Source organism: Dipteris shenzhenensis, chromosome 8 (assembly GCF_047967505.1).
Source record: "Dipteris shenzhenensis isolate YYH24624 ecotype China chromosome 8, Dip_SZ_1.0, whole genome shotgun sequence".
Lineage (NCBI taxonomy): Eukaryota > Viridiplantae > Streptophyta > Polypodiopsida > Gleicheniales > Dipteridaceae > Dipteris > Dipteris shenzhenensis.
The window spans coordinates 31,690,965-31,713,680 of record NC_141603.1 but is presented as its reverse complement, the minus strand read 5'-3'; the positions used below and the strand labels follow the sequence as shown (position 1 = coordinate 31,713,680).

Genomic DNA, 22,716 nt, shown 5'->3' with positions numbered 1-22,716 from the left:
AACCTTGCTATCTTCCTCTACTAAATCAAAACGCAAAGTGAAGGGTGTCAAAAAGATCCTCCTGGAGCTCAATGCTATAGGACTAGCCCTGAGAAGTGAACCTGCTAACTCTGGAGAATCAAATACCACCTAGAAGAACCCTCATCCAAGCAGACGAACATCGGTGAGGTGCCCTGTGAGGTCTCCAGGAAAAGCCGAAAGCATCCAATCCCTAGCCTGTAGCCTGGAGGAGTCGGAACCGTGGATGTGAGCAAAGAGTGAGGTGGCATAATCCTGCTCTGAATCTGTCTTGAGTTGCTGAAGCTCGTCTTTGGAAAAGATAACTGTTTTTGCAGCCGGTGGAAGCGGTTGAGGATTGGCTGAATGGGAACCCATTCGCCAATCAAGGTGGAATGGCCGACATGAACACAAAGATGCTCTGTCCGTTCGACAACGTGCTGCCAGAGAGAGAAAATCTCTCTCTTGTTCCTAGAGGGGTTGAAGAGGGAGAGGGGGGGGGACGCAAGGGGGGGCAGGGTAGGGAAGGAGGAGAGGGGGAGGGAAGGAGGGGAGAGGGATGGAAGGATAGAGGAGGTGAGACAGAGGCTGAGAAAGGGGCAGAGGGAGGGAGGGAGGGGCAGAAGGTAGGGGCGGGAGAGGGGAAGGGAGGTGGGTTAGGGGGAGCGGGGGGTAGGAGGAGCAGGGGGATAGGAAGGAGGGGCAGCGAGGGGGGTAGGGAGAGGAGGGGAGAGGGCAGCGGGGTAGGGAGGGAGGGGCGGGTAGAGGAAGCGGAGTAGGGGGGGCAGGGGGTAAAGAGGGAGGGGCAGCGGGGGGTAGGGAGAGGCAGGGAAAGCAGCAAGGGTAGGCAGGAAGGTAGTCGGGTAGGGAGGGAGAGGTAGTGGGGGTAGGGAGGGAGAGGTAGGCAGTAGGAGAGGGAGGGAGGGGAGTGGGAGAGGCAGTGGGGGGGACAGCAGTGGGAGAGGGAGGGAAGGGAGCGGGAGAGGCAGCAGCAGGTGAGGAGGCAGCAGCCTGAGAGGAGGGGCTGGCAGGGAGAGGAGGATGGAGGGGAAGGGAAGTGCTGGGAGGTACGGGGAGAGGGGTGGAGGACGGAGGGCAGTAGGGAGAGGCAGGACGAAGAGGCAGAACAAGTGCTAGGCAATGATAACCAAAATACTCACATGATATAAAGCTTGATGTTGACTGATCTAATAGACAATAGACAAGTACAACACTATATAGTGTGTCACTAGACTCTAGAAAGTCACAATGTCTATGGGATATCTCCCAATATGACACGTGGCATGTCTAGGACTCACTAGACTATAAAACCACACCTAGACTACCTAGAACACTCATTTTAGACTCACTTTGGCTTCATATTCCAACACCCCTCCATGAAGGCAAGGTGAGAGACTACTGGAATGGAACCAAGAACAGAACATGACAATGACGGTCATCAAACTATGCACCCTATGTAACTCAGAGGCTAAAGTCTGAGCGTGTTCAGAGGTTGATCCAAGCACTCTCATGGCTTGAGACTCAACATGCTCAGAGGCTCACGTTATAGCATGGCTACATGACCAGCTCATAGGTCTAGGAATACACCAACATCCTAGAACTGGGCTAGGCCTGATTACAAGACCTATCAAAGCCAATACATATGGCTCCCACAGTACATCCCCCCTTGGCTTCATATCGGGAAACTGGGATGAAGTCACACACCAAAAAATAGGAAAACCAATACATCTTTTTAGGAGGACTATCCAAGGCAGAGGACCTTTAGACTCAATGAAAACCAACCACTCAATACATATAATTTTAGGGGGACCCCAAAATAACATCAAGCATGTAGTTTTTTTTATATTATTAAAGATCGCTTTAAGAGATGTCCTCCAAGCAGCTGGCGGCACATATGAGTGCCCATTCCTGTTTGTCGATGAAGATGTCGATGAAGCCCTATGCAGGAATGCCCCAATAAAGATGTCGGTGAAGTCCATGGGGCAGCTACATGGAGCACTCACATGGTGACTCTCAAAATGTCGGTCGGAGAATCACCAGATGTCGGAAAGAGGCCTCAATTTGGGTTAATTTTGTTTAAGGTGGCAAAATCCCCAAATAAAAAATATAAATAAATTATGATTTTACATGGATTTTGGAATCACCTAGAACACTCATTTTAGACTCACTTTGGCTTCTTAATCCAACATCTCCAAGCCCCCAGTCGGCAGCTAGAAGCCCTCTACTGTCAGGCAACACAAATGCTTTTTTCCCCACCTTGCTGCCTTTTGTTTTTCCTCCCTCGTATTCTCCTTCTCTTTTCAATCTTTCCACATCTTCCCTCCTACCATTCCCCCCCTTCCATCCCCACTTGCCTTCCCTCCTCTGCTCTCCCTTTTCCATTCCCTCCCTCCTCTTTCCATTCCCCCACTTCCCTTTCCCTCCTCTTCCTTCCCACATTCCCTCCCTCCATCCCCTACACTCCCCTTTCCCTCCCTCCATCCCCTGCACACCCCTTTCCCTCCTCTCCTTTGCCCTTTCCATTCCTCCCGCTTGCGTCCATTCCCTCCCTTCATCCCCTTCCATTCCCTCCATGGCCCTTCCCTTTCCACTCCCTCCCTCCATTCCATTTTATCCCTCCATCCCTCTTTCTTGTCCTCCTTGAACATCTCCCTTGGTTCCCTTCTCGCTTCACACTCCCTCTTCTCGCTCTTTTCCACCATTACCTCACCTCCCTCCTTTTCTGTTCCCTCTTTGTGGAGCTATTCCTTTTTGTGCAGCAGCTTGTGTCTCAATGCTAGTGTGGTTGTTAAGGTGACCCTCTAAGTTTTGTCCAGAGGAACTTAAGTGGAAGCTTATACCAAAGGATGAGAAGTGCATTGAGCATGCAGTGCGCACGAGCTCAGTGATCAAGCAATCATTGGGTGCCTAGTGGGCCTTAGGACCACTAGTTGATAGGTCCTGCGAAAGGCTCAAGAAAGTCTTGCTCTAGAAGGTAATCACATCCAAGAAGTGACCATATATGGATGTAGGGTTTTCTTGCTTATGATGTCCACTCCACAAACCCTATTCTAGAGATGGCTTAGACACTTTCTCCAAATTTTCTCCCATCCTTGGACCACACTTGTTTTTTAAATACCTTGGTAACCAGGTCTTCCCTGTAGATGATATTGTCAGATCCCAAGGCACCAATAACCTTGTGGTTACTAGCTAGGTTTGAGATCATCTTGGATGCCTTCAGAACATCAACATCAATTGTTATGGATGATGGGTGGATGCTTGGAGCTGTGTCTATTAATAGGAAAGCGCCCTCTTTCCTAGCTCTCTTCTCTGCATGAGAGGAACTAATAGCACTAGAGTCACTATCCATAGCATCATCAAGGTTGATAGTGTGAGACTCAGGCCCCAACAAATCCTCATCTTGCAAGGCAGCAGGCATGGTACTTAGGCATGTAGCAATGTGGCACCCTATGTTTGACTACAAAAGCTTCTCGATGTTGGTGTCTTCTATGTTATCCCTTGCATTCAACATTCTTCCACGTAGCTGTGCTTTCGTCATACGCACCCAAGTCGAAGAGAGAACTTGCCGAATGAGAATTTTTACCGTCTTGAAGAATAGGTTCTCTATGCAATACGCGAATCGACGGTCCTTAATCATAAGCTTCCATCGAGCTACTTCTTGGTAACGTGTTCGTGTAGGGACATTGTAGTTTCTTAGTTGTCCACAGAACAAGGTTGGAAATGCTAGCTCTTTTAAAAACTTGTCTTTTTTTTTTTTTCCATGAAAAAGACTTCTATTAAGTAAGAACAAAAACCCGCGAGAGCAAGCTCAAGGCGGAATACATCATGAAATCATGAGGATAAATAAAAAATCCCTCAGAGTGAGGTGGAAAGAAGCCAAGGCTGAGGCTGAAAGTGCCATCTCAACCCTGTAGTAGATTCAGAGAAGAAAGGAGAATCCTTCCATTCCCTGAAGAAAGAAGCCCTCCTAGCTGAGGCTGCACGGGAGTCCCTCTGCATACCCGTCCATACGGCCATCAGAGTGTGTACGATGTCTATCCAGATACTAGCCAATGTGTGCGAGGGATGGACCTGAGTACCCTCCATAGCCTCTGTGCATCTGGCTCTCCAGATATGCCAGGCTGCTATGCTCGCTAGAATCTCCCAAGAAGTATCCACAGAGGCATGTACAGCTGTAAAAGGACGGTGTTCAGTGGGGAGAATCGAAGTCAACAACTTGTTTTGCAGTATATATACTATGTACCAATGTATATGTGTGAACTTCATCTTCAGAGTCACTGCAGTCATTGTTGTTGGTTGTTACTTGGTGTTGCTCCATATAGTCTTGCAATTTCAGTATGTGGTCCATCCATAATGGATTTAGCAGCATACAGAGGTGCACACCTTCTTCAGGAGGAGACTGGATGAGCAGTGTTAGGTGGATCTTCACCACAACACACCTCAGATCACATTCATCCCCTCTCATGGTTGCCATTCTGAAAGCTTGGGCCAGTTTCAGAAGCACTCTTCGGAGGATTCCTCCTTCCTCTCGTGAAGAGATTGATAGGCAACCCATCATGTGGAATGACAGTATTTTGGATGATCATGGCAGACCACTGGGTGCCTCACTCTACATGCAGTGGTCCAGGTGGGAGAGGGGACCTGCATCATCTATGGGGTCTTGGAAAGCTTTCCGCATGCTTCCAGAGGAGACCAAATCAAGGTTGAAAGGACATCTCAGAGGGAGTGCAGGGAGGATCTTGCAGATTGAGGCAGCCGTTCCAGAGGTTTGGGTAGACACAGATGATATGCCACTCACTTCCTCCACTTGGGCAGGTACTTTTACGAGAGGCAGTGTTCCGCTTCAGGTTTTGGCCTTTCGAGATGCACAGGAGGATGCTTTAGTTTTTAGTGTGCAGGATGGTGGTAGATTGCTCAGGTCCACAGAGGACATCTTGCTTGAGTCTGCTTTTCAGCCTATCAGGGTTGTAGGTCCTTTGGTGCAGGGATCAGATTCAGAGTGGTTCCTAGACCCAGACCCCCGGCTACTCTCCACCCGGTCTTGGAGGCTCTGGCTCTTTGGGGGAGTTCCCATCAGGTATTTGCAGTGGGACCCCGGAGAGTGGGAGTGGATTGACGCAGGGCATCGAGAGAAGAGCATCCCCTTCTTTCGTTACACGGTCAATAATGCCAGGAGATTTCAGCTCAGTAGTAGAGGTTGGAGACCTTCCAGAGTTCCTCATTGGGAGACATTTGATATCACTGCGGTTCTGCAGAGGTGCTTCTGAAGGAGACTCTGGAAATCCCACAGGAATAGGAAGATCACTATCTTCTTTTGGCTCTCTATCCATGGTGGGATTGTAGTGAACCTTTGGAGGTCGAGCCGACCCTACTTGCCCTCTCTGCCTCTCTACTGCGGAGACTATTCAGCATTGCTTATGGGATTGCAGACAGGCGAGGATGATTTGGATGGGGGTAGCCATGATTTTCAGTCACTTTGTCCACTCCCTATTCTTTATGACATGGGGCTTAGTGGCTTGGCTTTCTCTTATAGGGCCTCAGGTATTCTATGAGAGATTTGACTCCTCTTGGGCCATTTCGGTTCGACGTCATCAGACTGAGTCCTTTTCGTTGGATGTGGTACCACACCTTCCTTTTACAGCTGTACATGCCTCTGTGGATACTTCTTGGGAGATTCTAGCGAGCATAGCATCCTGGCATATCTGGAGAGCCAGATGCACAGAGGCTTTGGAGGGTACTCAGGTTCATCCCTCGTACACATTGGCTAGTATCTGGATAGACACCGTACAGACTTTGATGGCCGTATGGACGGGTATGCAGGGAGACTCCTGTGCAGCCTCAACTAGGAGGGCTTCTTTCTTCAGGGAATGGAAGGATTCTCCTTTCTTCTCTGAGACTACTACAGGGTTGAGGTGGCACTTTCAGCCTCAGCCTTGGTTGTTTTCCACCTCACTCTAAGGGGTTTTTTTATTTATCCTCATGATTTCATGATGTATTCCGCTTTGTTGAGCTTGCTCTCGCGGGTTTTTTCTCTTACTTAATAGAAGTCTCTTTCTTGAAAAAAAAAAAAAATAATGGATTTAATTTGACACTGTTTTCCTTGTACATTGGTTTTGGTAGTACAAGCATGTATAGTTAATGTTGGACGTACTGTCCCGCTTATGTAATTGTGTGTGTACTCAAGTTTTTGTCATATTGCAACAGCCACTGTCGAGTCGTCTGTATAGCTCTTTTTGAACTGGTTTTTTTTTCTCATGAATGGCATGATGTAATCCCACATTAGAGCTCGCTCTTGCAGCTTTCATTCGTACTTAATGAAGTAAACTTTTTGGGAAAAACAAAATGTGAAGCCTTAATGAAGGCACATGGTGGAAAAAGAAAGAAAGAAAGGTGTATTGAGTCTTCAGGAGACCTCGCGGGTCTAAGAGACAAGATACAAGATATATGTAACCCATACAAGCCACTGTGGGCTGAAGCAAAGGGCTCACTAAGGCCCTTGTTGATGAGTGCTAAATGCTAAGAATGCAAAAAGCCTAGTACAATTAGCACAAAACATAGTAGGAAAAAAGAGGGCAATCCACTGCTCAAAACCAGAGCTCCAAGTACGTGTGGAGGCTCTATATAGCCCGGCTCCCTGATGGCCCTCTGAAGTGATGCAAAGAGCTCACGTATTTGTGTATGTCGGGCTATCTCCCACGGTGGCAGGGGGCACGCTCTCTTGGATCTTTGTATCCAATTGACTACATCAAGAGTAATGCCTCATCTCTAGTGGTCCCCTCTGAGGAGCGTTGAGATAGGTCGAACCTCAATCATGCATGCTCTGGTCGTCCCACATGTCATGTGTGGTCTCCGCATCTCTCGTCCAGCCATATCATAGTGATGACGGGTCTCACTATTGATCCATAGTGCTCTCGTCTCCTCGAGCTTCTCCCCCTCGATCTCATATGGTGCTCGCTCGGATGCGTAAAAATCAGTGACGCGTGTCTGTGCTCGATCTAGCTCGGTGTCCTGAGGCATCAACTGTAGCTGATCTTTTTTTTTCCCCCCCCAAAAAAGAGACTTCTATTAAGTAAGAAAGAGACCCGCTAGAGCAAGCTCTGTGCCGAAATACACCATGCTAAGCATGTAATAAAAAACACCTCAAAGGAATGAGGTAGAAAGAACCAATGTCCAAGTACTGGCCAAGATCTGAGAAGGGTGAACCTGAGAACCCTCCAAAGCCTCAGTGCATCTGGCTCTCCAAATGTGCCATGCTACAATGCTAGCTAGGATCTCCCATGGAGAGTTGACCGAGGAGTGAGCAGCCCTGAAAAGAGTGGCCGGAACATCCTCTAGAGAGCACGACTCCACAAGGTGTCGTCGGATGTGAAGAGCCCAAGAGGAATCAAGTCTCTCAAAAAAGACCTGGGGCCTTGAAAGAGTAAGCCAAGCCAATGATCCCTAGGTCATATAGAAAGGTAGGCGAACAAAAGTGCTGAAAAGTCTTGCAATCCCCTTCCATATGATTCTCGCCTGTGTCTGCAATCCCAAAGGCAGTGCTGTATTGTTTCCAAAGCAAAAAGGCAGCGAGGGCAAGAAGGGTCAGCTCCGAACTTGGACCTCCAATGGTTTACTGCTATCCCACCATGAATGCAAAGCCAAAAGAAGAGAGTGATTTTTCTATTCCGGTGGGATTTCCAAAGTCTGCCAAAAAAATTTCTGCAAGTTAGCAGAAATTTGAAAGTTCTCCCAAGGGAATCTCTCTGTCTCCGCACAAGGGAATCTCTCGGTAGCTGATCTTTGGCTTGCCGCACAAGGGAATCTCTCTGTCTCCACATCTCAATCAGGTAGAGCCCAATGCAGACTTGGTCGAGGAAATGTATCAGTCGTGTGAGTGGTCCGAAGCCGAGTCCCTCCTGAAAGAGACAGTGGTATCGCCCTCGGATCTCATAGTAGGCCGGACAAACACATAGAAAATGCTCCTCTATCTCGACCTCCTCCATCGTGCATAGTCTATAGACCCGCTGCTCTCTAGGTATGCCAGTCGCTCTCCCAGCCTCAATCTGCAGCTGATGGGACGAGACTTGTATCTGTCCATCCAATCTGTCCATCCACAGCAATCCGCAAGGCATGTGAGACTCTCCTATCCTCGAGGTATTGGGGTCGGATGATGAGACCATGCTCCAATATCCTCAAAAAGTGGTCATGATAGAGTTGGGTCTTGGTGGGGAACTCCTGATATCCCCTCCAAGCCCGCTGGGATGTGTGAAGCTGGAGAAGGTCTAACCGTATGATACGGTTAATCTCATCATGTGGAAGGAGCTCTGGTGGTGCATGCATGCTGTACTAAACGGGGGGGAGCCTATCCATTTGGATATTGTGGCTATCAAACCATGTGGAGACTCGTGCATACCATGTTGTATCACCTCTCTCTGCCAGGCATCAGCATGACTCCAGTGCCAATCTCTAATATTCTCCACTGAGGTAGGGCCCAAACTCTATGGAGAAACGTCACAGTCTGGAAGAGGGCGTCCACCTGGAGCGGTGTCATGGTGAACTCTGTCTATATGATCTGATGGGGAACTGAAGGCTTACTCCAAATCATCCTGGATCCCTGATCACCTGTAGCCTCTCAAATCAGCCAAGTGGATGTAGTGTTTTGAGCAAGAGGAGTGGAGTGTACCCAGCTGACCTCCACAGAGTGATAATCATGAAAGGAGGTGTCCACAGGAGGTGTCTATCTGCCTATAAATCTAATAGATAGATGAATACTTTTACAAAAGTACTCCTACTTGTTGGAATAGATGGGATTGAAGCATTGACAAAATGACTTCTGCTTGTAATAATACACAAAAAAGCATTGTTTCAAATTATTGAATGCTACAAATATCAAGGACTCATCGCTACTAATTGAGATTAGCCAAGAGTAATCCCATTGGTGACTTTTGGAGGCAATAGTCAAAAGGAGGATGGGAACTCTCCGGAATTTCAATGAGTATCTGCCAAGCACAAATCACTCCAGAGATCAGTATGAAATTGGAGCCACAACTTGCTTGGCATAGACCAAAGATGCTCAATGAAGAGTACCTCCTTGAATACATACAGGCTCCATCTTTCTTTCGCATGTATCCCACATTTGATGCGGTTCCCCATCGCTACCGTGTCAGTAGAAAGGTCACTCCCCCGAAAAGGTGTTGCATACATGGCAGTCGGTTTAGTGTCAAAAAGCCAGCTCTTCATCGGTGGATCTTGGAAATGCACCTAGAATCACTGTCTCTCTAATCGGGCCAGAGCACCCTTCCCTCGTATGAGTCACGCTCTGGCAGCATGGTTCATCGCCGTGAATAGCACCCCTAGGTACGTGTAGGACTGCACTATGTCCACTAGCTCCCCATGGTAAGTGAAACTTTGTTGATGTTGATGTTGATGAAGCACTGCTTGGGATGTGTTGAATATCATAACCTTGGTTTTTCCAAGGTTGACTGTCAGGTCCCTCTCTCTACATAACATCTCCAAGGCCTCCATGTGTTTCTGCAAACCCTCAGCTGAGGACGAAATGAGGACTATGTCATCTGTATGTAGTAGCATCTGTACCATCAAATCGGCCAATAGGGAGCCCTCTCCTCCTAGGCAAACAACAAAGGATGTGATCTCATCAATGTAGCCCTAGGCAATCAACAAAGGATGTGATCTCATCAATGTATAGCCCGAATAGAGTCGGTGAGAGGGGGGAACCCTGCTGCACCCCTATGGTGGTCTCAACCCAATCTGATAGCACCTAGGAATGCGGACTTGCCCTCTTACGGACTCGTATAGACTCATCACTCCCCAAATCATGACCGCTGGGAGATGCAACTCCTGTAGTCACCTGATCAGGCGAGAGCGAGTTGTTGGGTACGCCCTCATAGGAGAATACAAAAGAGTACGTGGCTTTTGGTGGTTTGTATCTTGTTGTTGGTTGACAGTTTCTCATTGGTCCATGAAAGTAGGGCTTAGGTGATTGGCTAACTTGTGCATGTGAGGGTACGTGGCGGAAACAAGACAGTCTGGAGTATTTGGTGCATGGCGGTTTCTCGAGATTGATCGTGGCGGTGATCAAGGCGGCAATGAAGCTATATATGCGCATGGAGATGAAGATTTATGTCCTTTTGTCCAGAGAGCTCTGATGAGAGTCAACAGAGAGATCTAGTCATCGTAGATGTCTTCTCTTGCAGCCGGTTTGCTATAGAGTCAATAGAGAGTCATGTCCTATCTTTGTATTGCCAATAAACTCAGTAGAGGTGTGGCAAAGTCATGTGTCCAATTCAAACTGTGTCCAAGTCGAGTTGATCGAAATACATACAGAAATATTGTGTGTGAACAAACTGGTCGCATCTCTCTTCATGCGTTACTATTCGATAGCACCTAGGAATGCGGACTTGCCCTCTTACGGACTCGTATAGACTCATCACTCCCCAAATCATGACCGCTGGGAGATGCAACTCCTGTAGTCACCTGATCAGGCGAGAGCGAGTTGTTGGGTACGCCCTCATAGGAGAATACAAAAGAGTACGTGGCTTTTGGTGGTTTGTATCTTGTTGTTGGTTGACAGTTTCTCATTGGTCCATGAAAGTAGGGCTTAGGTGATTGGCTAACTTGTGCATGTGAGGGTACGTGGCGGAAACAAGACAGTCTGGAGTATTTGGTGCATGGCGGTTTCTCGAGATTGATCGTGGCGGTGATCAAGGCGGCAATGAAGCTATATATGCGCATGGAGATGAAGATTTATGTCCTTTTGTCCAGAGAGCTCTGATGAGAGTCAACAGAGAGATCTAGTCATCGTAGATGTCTTCTCTTGCAGCCGGTTTGCTATAAAGTCAATAGAGAGTCATGTCCTATCTTTGTATTGCCAATAAACTCAGTAGAGGTGTGGCAAAGTCATGTGTCCAATTCAAACTGTGTCCAAGTCGAGTTGATCGAAATACATACAGAAATATTGTGTGTGAACAAACTGGTCGCATCTCTCTTCATGCGTTACTGTTCGAGTTCTGGGTTTCATATCATATGTGAGGTGATCTTATATTTTATGTGGGTGCTATTCATAGCTGAGTGGATCTTGATTTAGTATCCAAACAATTCCATCAGTGGTATCAGAGCAAGCATTGATCGTGGTGCCAAAGAAGCTTAGAAGACCTCACAGCAACGGACAAAAATGGAGACCTACAAGATAGAGAAGGAAGGATCGATATTGAAGTTTAATGGTTGGAATTTTGTTAGCTGGCAGATGGCGACTCGACTAAGGCTTATGCATAAGAATCTCTAGGGAGTGGTTTCAGGAACCGAAAAAGAAACCCAAGTCTTATGGAGTGGATGCAGAGAAGGCTCTTGGTCTGGGATCAGAAGAATGAAAGAGCACTCGGGATGATGGGACGAGCACTGAGAGTCAAGTACTTTCATCACCTTGATATTTTGAAGAGTGCATCTGATAACTGGGTACCTCTGGAAACACTCTTTGGAGTGAAAATGCGACATTCAAAGGCCTTGCTCAAGCAGGAGCTCTATGACATAAAAATGAGCGAGGTTGAGGAATTGGGAGTGTTTTTTAATCGATTGCAGAATTTGATCAGGCAACTCAATGAATTGGGATCCAAAGTCGAGGATGACGATCAGAAGGCTATCCTACTTAAAGGTCTTCCACCAAAATATGAAAATACGGTACGTATTCTAAGGCTAGATGATGGAGCAAGTTTTTTAGATTGCATATCATTGTTGCTAAGCGAAGAAAAGTGAGAAGCCGCCCAACAACCAGTTGGAGATCATGCTTACTTGACGAAAGATAAGTACAAGGGAAGGAGGGAAGGATGAGCCTACCACTACTGTGGTAAACCCGGCCATATTGAACGCTTTTGTCTGAAAAAGCAGAAGGATGAGGCTTCCAAGAAGAAGGAGACTAGTCATATGGCAAAAGCAAATCGAAAGGAGGAGGCAGATCTAGTGTCAGCAAAGGATTTTAAAAAGGACCAGGATTGGGCTTTTTGAGGAGTTTGGTTGACACGTTGAAGAACTACTCTGATGCAGTTGTGTTAGATGATCTTGAATGATCATGTTTTAGGTGTCGATAAAGATCTAGGTTTCTTTTGATCTATCCCTATTTGGGTCGAAGGAGGGTATGTTGAGTACGCCCTCATAGGAGAATACAAAAGAGTACGTGGCTTTTGGTGGTTCGTATCTCGTTGTTGGTTGACAGTTTCTCATTGGTTCATGCAAGTAGGGCTTAGGTGACTGGCTAACTTGTGCATGTGAGGGTGCGTGGCGGAAACACGATGTGTTGGTAAGTCTAGAGTATTCGGTGCATGGTGGTTTCTCAAGATTGATCGTGGCGGTGATCAAGGCAGCAATGAAGCTTTATATGCGCATGGAGATGAAGATTTATGTCTTTTTGTCTAGAGAGCTTTGATGAGAGTCGACAGAGAGATCTAGTCATCGTAGATGTCTTCTCTTGCAGCCGGTTTGCTATAGAGTCAATAGAGATTCATGTCCTATCTTTGTATTGCCAACAAACAAAATATTGTGTGTGAATAAACTGGTCGCATCTCTCTTCATGCATTACTATTTGAGTTCTGGGTTTCATATCATATGTGAGGTGATCTTATATTTTATGTGTGTGTGCTATTCATAGCTGAGTGGATCTCGATTTAGTATCCAAACAATTCCATCACGAGGGACTATGTCAAAAGCCTTCCGAAAGTCCACAAAGCAAGTGTAGACCTTCTAACGTCTCGACTTCTCCTCCTCGATGATGGCTCTTAGAGCCCGCTATCCATGATCCTCTGTCTAACTACTGATCACCCTCTCCAATATCAATCCATAAATCTTAGCCAAAGTGTGGCCAATCATGAGAGTGAGGTAGTTCCTAGTATCCATAGGGTCCCCTGCCTTATGTATCGGTACAATGGTGGTAGTGCTCCAAGTAGGTGGGAACTCGTGAAATACTGCATGGTTGAACAACTGTGCTAGAACCGGGGCCAAGATCTCCTCTCCATGTGCGAAGTGCTCGGTACATAGCCCCTCATGGTCTGGTGCTTTCCGGTTGTGCAGACAAAGGAGGCCATACAAATTTTACTGAGGTGAGTCACGACCTCAGAAGTATTCTTGGGTGGTGAACCTGCCATGTAGACTATCATTGCACTTTCGAGAGCTTTTACATAGCTCCGTGTCGTCATGATCCAATAGAGCGTTTGCTGTTCACTATTCACTATTTATTTCATATTCCAGAAAGATATAATTAAGGAGAGCCTAATGTCCTCTTCTCTAGTAATTTCGGAAAGCAGATTCTACTGATTTTTCTGCTCTTATTTGCAGGTCCTTCATGGTTGGGCTCTGTGGGTTTGTCCACCACATAAGGGCTGCCCATAGAAACCCTTGAGCTGCCAAGAAAACAGCAGCAACTCATGGGAGGGGGGGTGAAATCCCTGGCGCAGCTTACTGCAGCTCACGATGAGCTCACAGGGGCTAGGAGCCCCAGATTCGATTGCACAAGGAGCTCCCGGGGGGCATAGAGCCCTAGCGCAATTCGCAAGCAGCCCAGGTGCCTTGGGGTCCTGTTTGTAGATCGCGGGGGACCTTGGGGCCATGTTTGCAGGTTGTGGGGGGGCCTTGGGGTCCTAGTACATATTCGTTGGAGGCGCACACAATGGAGCCAGCTTCAAGAGCTGGCTAGTTGCTGGCAGGGGTAGCTGAGCACTGGCGGAGATCAGGCTGGAGTGGCTGATGGGTGGCGGAGGTAACTGAGCAGCTGAAAGCTGGTGCGGGGGGGCAACGAGGGGCTCTCGGAGAGGCTACGAGGGCCTGGCTGAGAGTCTACGAATGGCGCATCAGCAGCTCGGTGGCAGCAGCTCCCCACAGGGGGGCTGAAGGGGTAGCTGATGGCGAGGCTTTCCAGGCTAATGGTCGATGTTGATGACCTCCTCCAACAGCTCCAAACAATGGTGAGGCTAAGGGTGAACTCTACCTTGGAGGAGAGGGTAGCTTCCATTTGTGGGCTTCTATCATCCTCTAGGTAGAGCAAGAAGAAGGGGAAGGTAGGAAGGGAGGCTTTGATACCACATGAAGGCACATGGTGGAGAGGGAGAGAGAGAGAGGGTGGGCTAGGGAGAGAGATAATGATACTCAAAGAAAGACAATGAAATGGAAATGAAATTACTTAGCAATGAAAAAATGAAAGTACTCACATGTAGACCAAAGAGCTTGTAGCTTGATACTTGATTGATTTGACACTAGACAAGTACACACATATGAACACCGATGCATAAGGGATAGCTCCCAATGTGACACATGGCATCCGTAGGACACACTAGACTAGAACTCACACTAGAACACACCAAATTGACTCATCTTGACTCCATTTTCTAACACTTAACAACTAGACATATCTATTTATTTGGGTGTGATATTATTGGGTAGCATTTTGTGGGATTTGCCTCAAAAACAGAGAGGAAAAAATCATCCCTACATTGGCCTATTCAAGTACATGACAGTTCCAATATTTCATGGAAGCTCAAAAGGGTTTTTCGGCTAAATGATTTTCCCATTAAAACTTCTATAGACTGAGAGTTGAGACCATAACAGTCTGTAAGAAGTGAGATCAGGTTTTCAATTGAAGGCATCCTCCTTACCCACATTCATAAATCCTGAGTTATCATATATCTCATTTAGGCTCTATATTAACCTATTTGAATCTACAAAAAATTTCGGTAGTTGTCTGCATGCATATACATACCTGTATTTTATGTGAACATTCATGAAATGTACTTGGAGCAGTGTACACATAATATATAAAGAGGTAAAGGGATATATCGTGAGAAGGGAAATGGGTGTTTTCACCAATTCCCTTGGCTGGAAACAGGAAACAAAAGAAACCAATTCTAACCCACCAAGAAAGAATTCTCTTGGCATGAGAGAAGTTGTACTTCGTTATGATTCCGGGTTTCATATATTTTTTCCTTAGGGCCATGCAAAGTTATTAATGTAAATGAATGTTGATGTAGTTATCGGCAAGAAATTGTGGAGACATGGATGGCAATGTGTCGATCAGAAGACTTGCCACGCTCTCCAACCTTCTCTTTTAAGGCAGTCCTGGGAAATCCAGTCCAAATTCGAGATTGGATAATTTCAGGGCTCCCCAATGATTCGTTCTCCACTGATAATGGAATAATTGTAGCAAACTCTCGTAGATGGCCCTTGATGATAGACCCTCAGGTACTTTCTTCTACTATTATTAAAATAATTTTTAAATGTATTGTTGTTTTTCCTTAATTGGCATTAGCATACGGTCACGAAGACCTATGAAAAATAAGTTTTCCTCTTAAATTTTTGGAAAGATACAGCATGTTTAGGCTTTTATGTAAAGCGAATTACAGCAAAATTTGCATGCTTAAATCACAGGGTCAGGCAAACAAGTGGATCAGAAACATGGAGCGTGAAAGAAATTTACAAATTATCAAGCTCTCTGGAGGTGGTGAATATATGCGGACTTTGGAGAATGCTATCCAATTTGGGCTTCCTGTCCTCTTAGAAAATGTGGGAGAGGAGCTTGATCCATCACTTGAGCCATTGTTGTTGAGACAGGCAAGGATTTCTATGTGAATCTTTGTCAAACAATTAATATAAAGTCTGATATAGTTCGCCACTTTTAAGCTGCCCTCTTTTACAACTTCCAGTAAATGTTATTGAAATATAGATTTTCTACAGATGAAGGAGCATGCTGTTCTTGGTGATTGTATTTTGGGGAATTCCAACAAGTCCAACATCCCTACAAAAAATTGGAGAATTTAAAACAAAGGGCAGGTTGGGAAATCATACTTAAATTCTGTTTAGAGGAGATACAGTTCAAGGTAGGAGGATAACAGGGAGTGAATTCCTTAAAACAGATAAGATGGCACAATTAGGACAGAGAATTGTCTGCAAATGAATACAACCATGATGAAAAATGTCAATGGTACATTAGGAGGGGGAGCAGAAGTACCTATATACAAGGGGACATCCATCCTAAAATGTGGTTTCGATTCCACCCAATCAGACAATGTGAGCCAAAATACTTCACCCCAAAACCAAAAATAAAATGTGAGCCAAAATGCTTCACCCCAATAACCAAAGAAAATGGCCGACTTTCTATCCATGGTCGGATTGCAATTAACCTTTGGAGATCCAGGTTCGGAGCCGACCCTACTTGCCCTCGTTGCCTCTCTGCTTCGGAGACTATTCAGCATTGTTTATGGGACTGCAGACAGGCGAGGATGATTTGGATGGGGTTAGCCAGGATTGTCAGTCACTTTGTCCACTCCCCATTCTTTATGACATGGGACTCAGTGGCTTGGCTTTCTCTTACAGGGCCTCAGGTATTCTATGAGAGACTTGACTCCTCTCGGGCTATTTTGGTTCGACGTCATCAGATTGAGTCCTGCTCGTTGGATGTGGTACCACACCTTCCTTTTACAAATGTACATGTCTCGATGGATACTTCTTGGGAGATTTTAGCGAGCATAGCATCCTGGCATATCTGGAGGGCCAGATGTACAGAGGCTATGGAGGGTACTCAAGTTCATCTCTACTTTGGCTAGTATCTGGACAGATACCGTACATACTTTGATGGCCATATGGATGAGGATACAGGGAGACTCCCGTGCAACCTCAGCTAGGAGGGCTTCTTTCTTCAGGGAATGGAAGGACTCTCCTTTTTTCTCTGAGACTCTTACAGGGTTGAGGTGGCACTTTCAGCCTCAGCCTTGGTTGTTTTCCACCTCGCTTTGAGGGGGTTTTATTTATCCTCATGATTTCATGATGTTGTATTTTCACTCAGAGCTTGCTCTAGCGAGTTTCTTTCTTACTTAATAGAAGTCTCTTTTGTGAAAAAAAGGGGAAAAAAAAAAAAGGCCGATCAACAAAAATTCTAGAAAATTAGAGATTAAAATAGCTCTTGAATTCAGAAGTTGCAGCTCTGGGGTGGACCACAAAAGCTTCACTGCTGCTGCTCCCCGATGCTCCTGCTGCCCTCCTTCTTGCTCCCCTCCTTGCTGCCCCCTCCCTCCCCTCCTTGCTTCTCCTCCCTCCCCTCCCTCGCTGCTGCAGCCCCCCCTGCGCGCTGCCTCCTCCACCCCCGCGTGCAGCCTCTTCCCTCCCCTCCCTCCCTCCGCCTCCCCTCCCTCCCTACCTGCTGCTCCCCTTGCCTCCTCCCCCGACTCCCCTCCCTCGCTGCTGCAGGCCCCCCGTGCTGCTGCAGCCCCCCCCTGCGCGCTGCCTCCTCCCCCCCGTGCGCAGCCTCTTCCCTCCCCTCCCTCCTACCTGCTGCTCCCCCCGCCTCCTCCCTCCCCTCCTTGCTTCTCCTCCCCCCTACCCCTCACCTCCCCCCCCGCCTCCCCTCCCTCGCTGCTGCAGCCCCCCCTGCGCTGCTGCAGCCTCCCCTTGCGCGCTGCCTCCTCCCCCGCGCGCTGCCTCCTACCTGCTGCTCCCCCCGCCCTCCGCCCTCCCCTCCCCCTCTCTCCTCCACTCCTCTCCTCTATCCCCCCCTCCTCTCCTCTCCCTCCTCCTTGCTGCCCCCCCCATCCCCTTGCTAATTCCTCCTCTACTCATCCTCTCTCTCCCTCCTTCCCTTCACCCTCTCCCCTCATCTGGAGTACCCTATTCTCCGTTAGGGGTCTCCTGGGATTCAAGAAAGCAGACAGAGTTCTTCCTTGCGTTTGAATCGGCCTTTTCCACCTCGATTGACGAATGGGCTCCCACTCAGTCAATCCGTTACCGCCCACACCGGCCGCGAGAACTATCACTTTCTCAAAAGATGAGCTACAACAGTTGCAAAAGGATTGGAGCATGAGTGTTCCACGACTCTCTTCACATGTATTCATGGCTCCCACCCCTCCAGGTCACAAGCTAGAGATTGGATGCTTGCGGCACTTCCCCAGGAGCTCTAACCTCCCACCTTAAGGATGTTCGTTTGTTGGGATGAGGTTTCTTTCAGGTGTGTCTAGATTCCCCGGACGTCACGAGAGACCTGCTACAGGGCAGGTTTCTATTTCTAGGCTACAAGAGGATTTTTTTGTTTCCCTTTCAACTGGGGCTTGACCCAGTTGAAGAGGACAAGCAGGGAGTTTTTGTTTTCATCAGGTTTCCTGGTCTCCCCTCAGTTTATCACCGGCTTCTTTCAATTATTGGAGAGAGGTTTGGTGTGGTAGCAGAGATCCCCCCTCTTCCTGGCGAGCCCTCTTTGGCTGCTGAGGCGGTCAGGATGGATGGGGTACCCAGGGTTAGGGTCATTGTCCAGGACCCTAATATTTCAGATGACCACATCATGCTACAGTGACCCGATGGGTCCTTCCTCCGCCAAAGATTTGAGGTTGCAAGTCGGCAGGACTAGTGCAGGATTTGCAGATCCTCGGGAAATTCGCGAGAGATTGCCCAAAGAAGAAAAAGAGGCCTAGAAAGCAACCAGCTCGTACTAGCTTACGACAAAGAGCAGGTACAGGACCTACCGCTCCACAGGCACCACCTCAGACACAGGCTCCCCCCCCTTCCTAGGGCTACTCGAGTCCCTCTTGCACCCTGCACCACCTCTGGTCCACGGTGGGTTCCAGTCGCGGTTAGGCCCTCTACTTTAGATCACACATCCACCGCTTCCGAGTTTACCCCCTTGGAGCCTCAGAAGACTAGTGTTCAGGAACCTTGTTCAACTCCACCCCAGGATCAGGCTGTACCTTCCTCAGCAGCCCAGATTGTTGGCACCACATCCGTAGCACTTCTTGATCAGGACTCAGTACAGGTGTCTCCTTCTGTGGATAGAGGGAAGGGGGTCTTACATTCCATCCCTGCTTCGGTAGGAATCCTTCGCACCCCCTCCCTAGAACTGGCTCAGCGGAACTCCTTTTCCACTCTGAAGGACTTCTCTGACCTCCCAAATGATGATTTTGTACCTTCCACTTTCGGAGAGTCAGTTATCGGCATCCCTTTTGAGAGATATTTCTCTCTCTCACCTGTGGACTTTCCTCCCCTTGGACCTCGTGTGTATGGTAGGAGGTCAGCTCCGATGGAGGGTTCTTTTTCCGCCACCAGATCGGGTAAGGTATTCCAACCCGCTTCCTCCCGCCGATGAGGATAGCCAGTTGGAATATACAGGGATTGGGCGGCATCCCTCATCGCCGTCGCAAACAGCTGATCAGGAATCAGCTCCATCCAGGTGTTTCAGGTGGTTCCCTAGACATGCTTTTTCTTCAGGAACATAAACTGGATGTCAGAGATTGCTCCAAGTCAGGTAAGCTGATCAGGCAGGACTTTTTGGCTTCCTGCCTTGGGAACCAGAGGAGGTACATGCATATCAGTTTCAGATTCTATTCTCCCTCTGATCATTGGACACGGTACCATAACCCCCTCCAAGGCCCAATGGGTTTTACTTCTGATTGACGGATGTAAGGTTGGTTTCCTCAACCTCTATGCTCCGAACAACAGAGGGGACTGCGTTCTGTTTTGGAAAGAGTTGCTCTCGTGGGCTGACATTGCAGATTCGTGGATTATTGGAGGTGACTTCAAAATGGTTGAGGCACCTTCTGATAAACAAGGAGGCAGAAAAGGTGGTATTCATTCCCTCGAGAGAGCGGCTTGGGATGCCTTCTTGTTCAGGTTCAATGGCAGAGATGTTTGGTCAGATGATGCATTTCATGTTCAGTCTCAGTCACTTTTGTTTTCATGGTCAAACCATAGGGTGCAGATGCCTATCCATGCCCGAAATGACAGATTCGATGTGGATGACTGGGCTCTTGATAGAGGGGGGACAGTTTGCATTGCACCTGGTGTTTCCACTTCCGACCATTTTCCGATAGTTTTGTCCATCTCAGAGCCCCATCTGAGAGGACGGTCTCACAGTATCAAGATCCCCGATGCCTTATACACGGATGAGACCCTCACAGAGGTAGTCTTGGAGATCTGGGTTTCTCACATGCAGGGGGGGGTGGCCGGTCCTTCACATGTGGCCATAGCACTTGTCAGTATCAGCGACTTTTATCACTCCATTGCTAGTGCTCGGCGAGGTGAGGTACTCATGCGGGAGATTCGTATCCGCCGGCAGTTGGCAGCCTTGCAGAGGGAGGAGCAAAAACGACCATATGATGCTTGGGTACAAGAGCGCCTTGCTATGGCAAGGGCTCACTTGCAGACATTGCTTGATCAGAGAGCAGAGTATGCCTTCCATGCACAGGAGTCCTTTTGGATACAGATGGGAGGGAGAGTCAATAAACACTTTTTCTCTACACTTGGTCCCAGACATAGTAGAGAGAGTGTCATGCAGCTTATTGACTTTGACGACGTTTTGCAATCTCATCCGGATACCGTCATGCACTTAGCGACAACTTTCTATGCCTCCCTTCTTTCTGCAGATGCTGACACATAGGCCAGAGATGTGGCTAGAGATGAGATTTGGCAGAGTTTACCTGTGTTGGTCACACCAGAGATGATATGCTCACTTGATGCACGCTTTACCAACACAAAATTGAAGAGTGCTCTCTCCGCCCTTCATAAGGGCAAATGCCCTGGTTCCGATGGTCTTACTCCTGTTTTTACAGCCTTTTGGGATATGATAGGTGATCATATTACTTCAGCCCTGGAGGGCATTTGGGACTTGGGTGAGATGCCTGACTCATTGATCGAGGGACTCATACACCTTATCCCGAAAGGTGGCAACAAGAATTTTGTATCCCATTGGAGACCCATCACTCTTTTAGGTACTCTGTACAAAATCCTGGCCAAGGCGATCAGCATCCGGTTGTAGCCCCTTCTTCCAGACCTCATCCATGATACTCAGACAGGCTTTGTGCATGGCAAGAGCATATTTGATAATATATTTTTCTTTTGAGAAGCCACAGAGTGGGCTATGGAGAGCGGGCAGAGGTTGGCAGTTCTACTCCTGGACTTTGAGAAAGCCTATGACAGAGTAGACTGGGGTTTTCTTGAGGGCACTCTTCTATGGTTTGGATTTTCAGATGCATGGATAAGAGGGTTGGCCTCCCTTTACAGATCAGCCCACAACCAGGTTTTGATTGGAGGGGTAAGGGGTGACAGGTTTCAAATTTCCAGATCAGTTTGTCAGGGATGCCCTTTAGCCCCCTTCCTCTTTCTCTTTGTGGCAGAAGCTATGAGTATCTTCCTTAGATCTCAGGCTGAGCTTTATGGGTTGAGATTGCCCTTGAGATAGGAGTAGGAGCTTCTTGACTATGAGTTGGCTGATGACACTGCTATTTTTATTGAGGCCTCTTCGCAGTCACTTGATTCTTTCTGGACATCCTTGGATATTTTTTGCTCAGCTGCAGGGGCATACATCAATTGCCATAATTCCTTTGGCTTTTGGATCAGTGATGAGGACACTTTAGGTTGCGGAGTTGACATTGGCTTTTCTTGGATTCAAAGGGGTGTTCCTGTCAGGTATTTGGTATGCCAGGTAGGATTGGGCATCTCTCCAGCACAGCAGTTTGCCCCAGTATTAGAAAGTATAAGGAAAAAGCTCCTTTTTTGGAGCTCAGCCAAACTCGACGAGGTTCTTTTGGCCACTGCCTGGTTTGTGTGTTCTTGCTGGTGCCGGTATAGGGATTGCATCACTCAGCTCCTTAGACTAGTCAGGAATTTTCTATGGAGTGGACTTGATGGCACGGCAGATGTTGTAGCGAGGGTGGCCTGGGAGACCATTATTCTCCCTACATGGGAAGGGGAACTTAATATCATTGACCCAGACTTGCAGTGCAGGGCATTGCTTTGTAAGGTGGTGGTGAGGGGACTCATGCCTAGGCAGGAACCTTGGAAGGATTTCTTTTTTGGACGCATTCAGGCTTGCACACCTACCTTAGGAGATGATTGGGTGGACAGCCCTCGCTGGATATTTTCTTCCGCCTCTCTCAGGTCTCCTGCCTCTCCTCTCATGACTGCCATTCTGAAAGCTTGGGGGAGCTTCAGGAACACTCTTCGAAGGGTTCTGCCCTCTATCCTTGAAGAGATTGATAGGCAGCCGATCATTTGAAACGATAGTATACTTGATGAGCATGGCAGACCTCTGGGCACTTCCCGTTATATGCAGTGGTCTGGATGGGAGAGAGACCCTGCCTACACAGTAGGCACTTGGAAGGCTTTTATCAGGCTACCTGAGGATCAGAGACTACAGTCCATGAGTCACCTCAGAGGGGTAGCACGCAGGATTCAACAGATAGATGCAGCCATCCCGGTGGAATGGACATTTGAGGTGCCTATTACTTCCACCACTTGGATGGGAGCTTTTTCGAGGACAGCAGTTCCTCTACAGGTGATCGCTCTTCGAGGTTCGAGGGAAGATGCTTTGGTCTTTGACATTGGGGATGGAGGTATACTCTCTAGATCCACGGATGATATTCTTCTAGAGGTTGCCTTTCAGCCTGTCAGGATTGCTGGTTTTGTGGACCATGGAGCAGGCTTGCAGTGGTACTTAGACCCCGACCCTCTGCTCTTGGCCCTGGGATCCTGGAGGTTGTGGTTATATGGAGGTGCACCTATCAGGTGCTTGCAGTGGGACCCAGGAGAGTGGGAGTGGATAGATCATGGACACCGAGAGAGGGGGATTCCCTTCTTTCGTTTCATGGTTGGTAATGCCAGGAGATTTCAGCTGAGCAATAGAGGTTGGATTCCCTCCAGAGCCCCCCATTGGGATAGCTTCTTCATCACTGCAGATTTGCGTAGGAATTTCTGGAGGAGGCTTTGGAA

At 47.8% G+C, this 22,716-nt stretch overlaps 1 protein-coding gene across 1 annotated transcript in view; it reads left to right on the top strand.

Moving 5' to 3' along the window:
* LOC147899385 (uncharacterized) overlaps positions 1-22,716 on the top strand; it is a 503,340-nt gene that overhangs the window by 411,141 nt on the left and 69,483 nt on the right. Inside the window, exons 30-31 of the mRNA XM_087377716.1 lie at positions 15,003-15,213; positions 15,400-15,582. Coding sequence (XP_087233842.1) covers positions 15,003-15,213; positions 15,400-15,582 — 394 coding nt within the window. The remainder of the gene's footprint in view (positions 1-15,002; positions 15,214-15,399; positions 15,583-22,716) is intronic.